The sequence below is a fragment of the Hyposmocoma kahamanoa genome, unplaced genomic scaffold (genome assembly GCF_003589595.1).
Source record: "Hyposmocoma kahamanoa isolate Upper Pololo Valley unplaced genomic scaffold, ASM358959v1 138, whole genome shotgun sequence".
NCBI lineage: Eukaryota > Metazoa > Arthropoda > Insecta > Lepidoptera > Cosmopterigidae > Hyposmocoma > Hyposmocoma kahamanoa.
In genome coordinates, this window is record NW_020653492.1 from 3,152,986 (window position 1) to 3,156,252 (window position 3,267).

At 33.9% G+C, this 3,267-nt stretch overlaps 1 protein-coding gene across 1 annotated transcript in view; it reads left to right on the forward strand.

Moving 5' to 3' along the window:
- Window positions 1-3,267, forward strand: part of LOC113240404 (kunitz-type U19-barytoxin-Tl1a-like) — a 10,087-nt gene extending 6,820 nt beyond the window's left edge. The window contains exon 4 of the mRNA XM_026477693.1: window positions 2,852-3,267. Coding sequence (XP_026333478.1) covers window positions 2,852-3,133 — 282 coding nt within the window. The 3' untranslated portion in view covers window positions 3,134-3,267. The remainder of the gene's footprint in view (window positions 1-2,851) is intronic.

Below are 3,267 nucleotides of genomic sequence, written 5' to 3' on the forward strand. Positions count from 1 at the left end.
CAAAGAACCTATTGCAATAAAACGGCAATTTCATACTTTAACCCCTATATTATTATTTTTATTTTATTATTAAGAATAACAACAGCCAACTTAAATACATTTTCATCATCATCATCTCACCCGTTAACACATATAACATACAAATACATTTTACAAAGAAAAAAAATTCTTAAATAACTTAGGGCAAAATCCACAATGTCATAAATTTTTGAAGCCTGAAACGAACAGAACAATACAAAATTAGTAGTAGAATTTTAAATTTTAATAAAATTTAAAATAAAGTCGACAATAACTTATGTATCGTGATGTTGCATACATATATTAATAAGATATATTTCATGTATAACTAATGGCATATTATATATTATATTATCGATAATATATATTTATATATAAAAACTATTTCTAAATTTTCATACATTTAAAAAAACATGTGCAGATTATATGTAACGTGTAAAAATATTCAAAAACATTACAATAGGTGTAGATATAACATATCTATTTTATCTACAGACTTAATTTTTTTTTAAAACCTTTAGTACCAATGATAGAGTCGGTTTTACTAAAGTGCACATTATAACTGTTGACAATTCGTGACAACACTGCATTCTTCCCATAGTTAGTAGAATGGGGCCTGTGACGAGTGCGGCGCCCTGGCACACGCAGCGCTAACTGCTCCAGAATTTCATGGCAGTCCAGACGCCCGTGAAAGATGTCGTACAACAAACCCATATCCAACACTGTATGACGTTTACTCAGCGTTAGCAGCTCATACTCCTGATAGATGTCCTCGTAAGAGGAATCATCACACGGAAATCTATGTTTTATATGACGTACGAATTTCCTCTGTATACTCTCAATGCGATTTTTGTGTACGGTATAAAGTTGGAGCCTATATTGGGCAGGCGTACTCCAATGTACTGTGAACGTTGGTTGTAAATGATTTTGATACTAGTGACAGATATGAAAGGTTTACACGTAGCTCTGTTAACTATACTGTCAATACGAAGGCGAAATGACGTTTTGGAATCTAGCAAGACGCCGAGATCTCTCATTGATTCTACTCTTTCCAGTACATGATCGTCGATTTTATACACATGTAAACGATATTGGATTCATTTTACGCGTAAAGCTAATGCATTTGAAAATACTTATTGTTATTTTATTATTCACGTAATAAGACATTAAATAGTTGAGATCCTATTGAATTAAATTACAGACAGATGTAAAATTCACTTGCATAAAAACTTTCTTGGCACCGGCATATAAGAGGTGTTTAGCGCTACTGAAGCATATGTGAATATCATAAATATACGCATTATAAAGGAGAGGTCCAAAATCCGAGCTCTGTGGGACACTCAATGACACAGAAGTGAAATCAGATCTATATCCACCAAGTGCAACTGCCTGAGAGCGATTGTACAGATATGACGTGGTCTACCTCAGAAAATCACCATGTCTTTCTAACGATTCTAGTTTATAAAGCAGGATAGAGTGATCCACACGATCAAAGGCTTTCTGAAAATCCATGTAGATCACATCAACCTGTCTTCCATTTTCCATCCGATCTAATACAAAGTTCGTAAATAAAGCTAAGTTAAATATAGTAGAGCGACCCCTCAGGAAACCATGTTGGGACGTAGATATACTGCTCGTTATCACTGGGTAAATGTGCAGGTAGACTAGTTTTTCAAATATTTTAACTACGATGTTGAGGTTAAATGTAGGACGGTAATTATTAATCACAGATTTACATCCTTTTTTTATAAACTGGGATATTATGGGTTCTTTTCCAGATTGCAGGAAAGACACATATTTAAAGAATTATTGAAAAGAATAGCGATGGGAAGAGCCAATGATTTAGCGCAATGAGATAAAAAAATTAGAGATATTCTATCACAACCCGCACCTTTACTTTTGTTTATGCTATTAAGGTGTTCCTCCACAACTGACTCTGATATACTTATTTGTGATATTGTATTATTGCCATAATATAAGGTATGAGGTATATTATGATGACATAATATTATGGCATCTAGAGTTGGTGTTCTGTGCAGACATAATAAACGCATCCTTAAAAAAAATCATTATATTATGCGTTACACATTTGTTGCCCTTCTGAGAAATTTATCATAAGCATAAGTGAAAGCTTTGGGATAATTAGAGCCTCCTCGTTTTGACTTCATATATGTCCAAAAATATCTAGGAGTATTCCGTATATTATATTCAGTATTTTTAATGAATTCTCTGAAACATTCCTGATTCTGATCATTTTATTCAAACCATCTTCACCCGCACTGCTATAATTACCAGAACCAACCACCAATAAATAGTTACAGTTTGGATGATTATCAACTAATTTCGAGGGATTATTTAATAAATAATCTATACGGCCGATGAAGCCACGAAGACTGGGAGGTGTGTACACTATAACTATGTATAAATCACATTGTGATGTTATGGAGTGCACAGGTACTCTGACACACAAGGATTTGGCAGTATTACCATTCATTCAATACGTTTACTTCGAGTTTCTTACGAGTACAAAATGATAACCCTGCCCCCTCTAGTTTTTTTTACATAAACTTCCATTCCTGTATCAGCGAAAGATGTCATGATGCGTATCACATAACTCGCCGTCAAATATGTCACTTTACAACCAAATCTCTGTAAACAATAAAATGTCGTAGGTACTATTTAGTATTAGTATTCAATCCCCGAACATTCTGGTAATAAATTATAACAAACTAGTGGAGTAATTTCACAATAAATAATTGAACATCACGGTGGTGAAACATTCAATAAGTTTAATAACAGGTGAGAAAGTTTAAAATTCTTGTTTTTTTTTCAGTGTAATCAAGTATGTACTTTGGGTAATAAACCACTTTCTGGAAATGCAACGAAGAAACGGACCGGACTGAAAAAAGTACTTATTATTAATCCGTCGAGTACGATAACTAAGAAAACGCCTGCTACGGGAAAAAGTTCATGGATCGAAACTGATACTACTCCAAAAATTGACACCACTCAAAAAATTGAGACCACTCCAAAAATTGGCACTACAAAACCAACCGATAAAGGAACTCCAGTACCGGGACCTCGACCAACAAAAAAACACCATAAAGCTCACTAGAAGTTGTTTTTACGTGATTAATTAGCTATTACTTTTTTTTATTACAATATAAGTGACTGAACGAACACGTTGTGCACCTGATGGTAAGCTACATGCCCGTCCATAACAGTTGCAGTGCCACTCAGAGCTTTTAA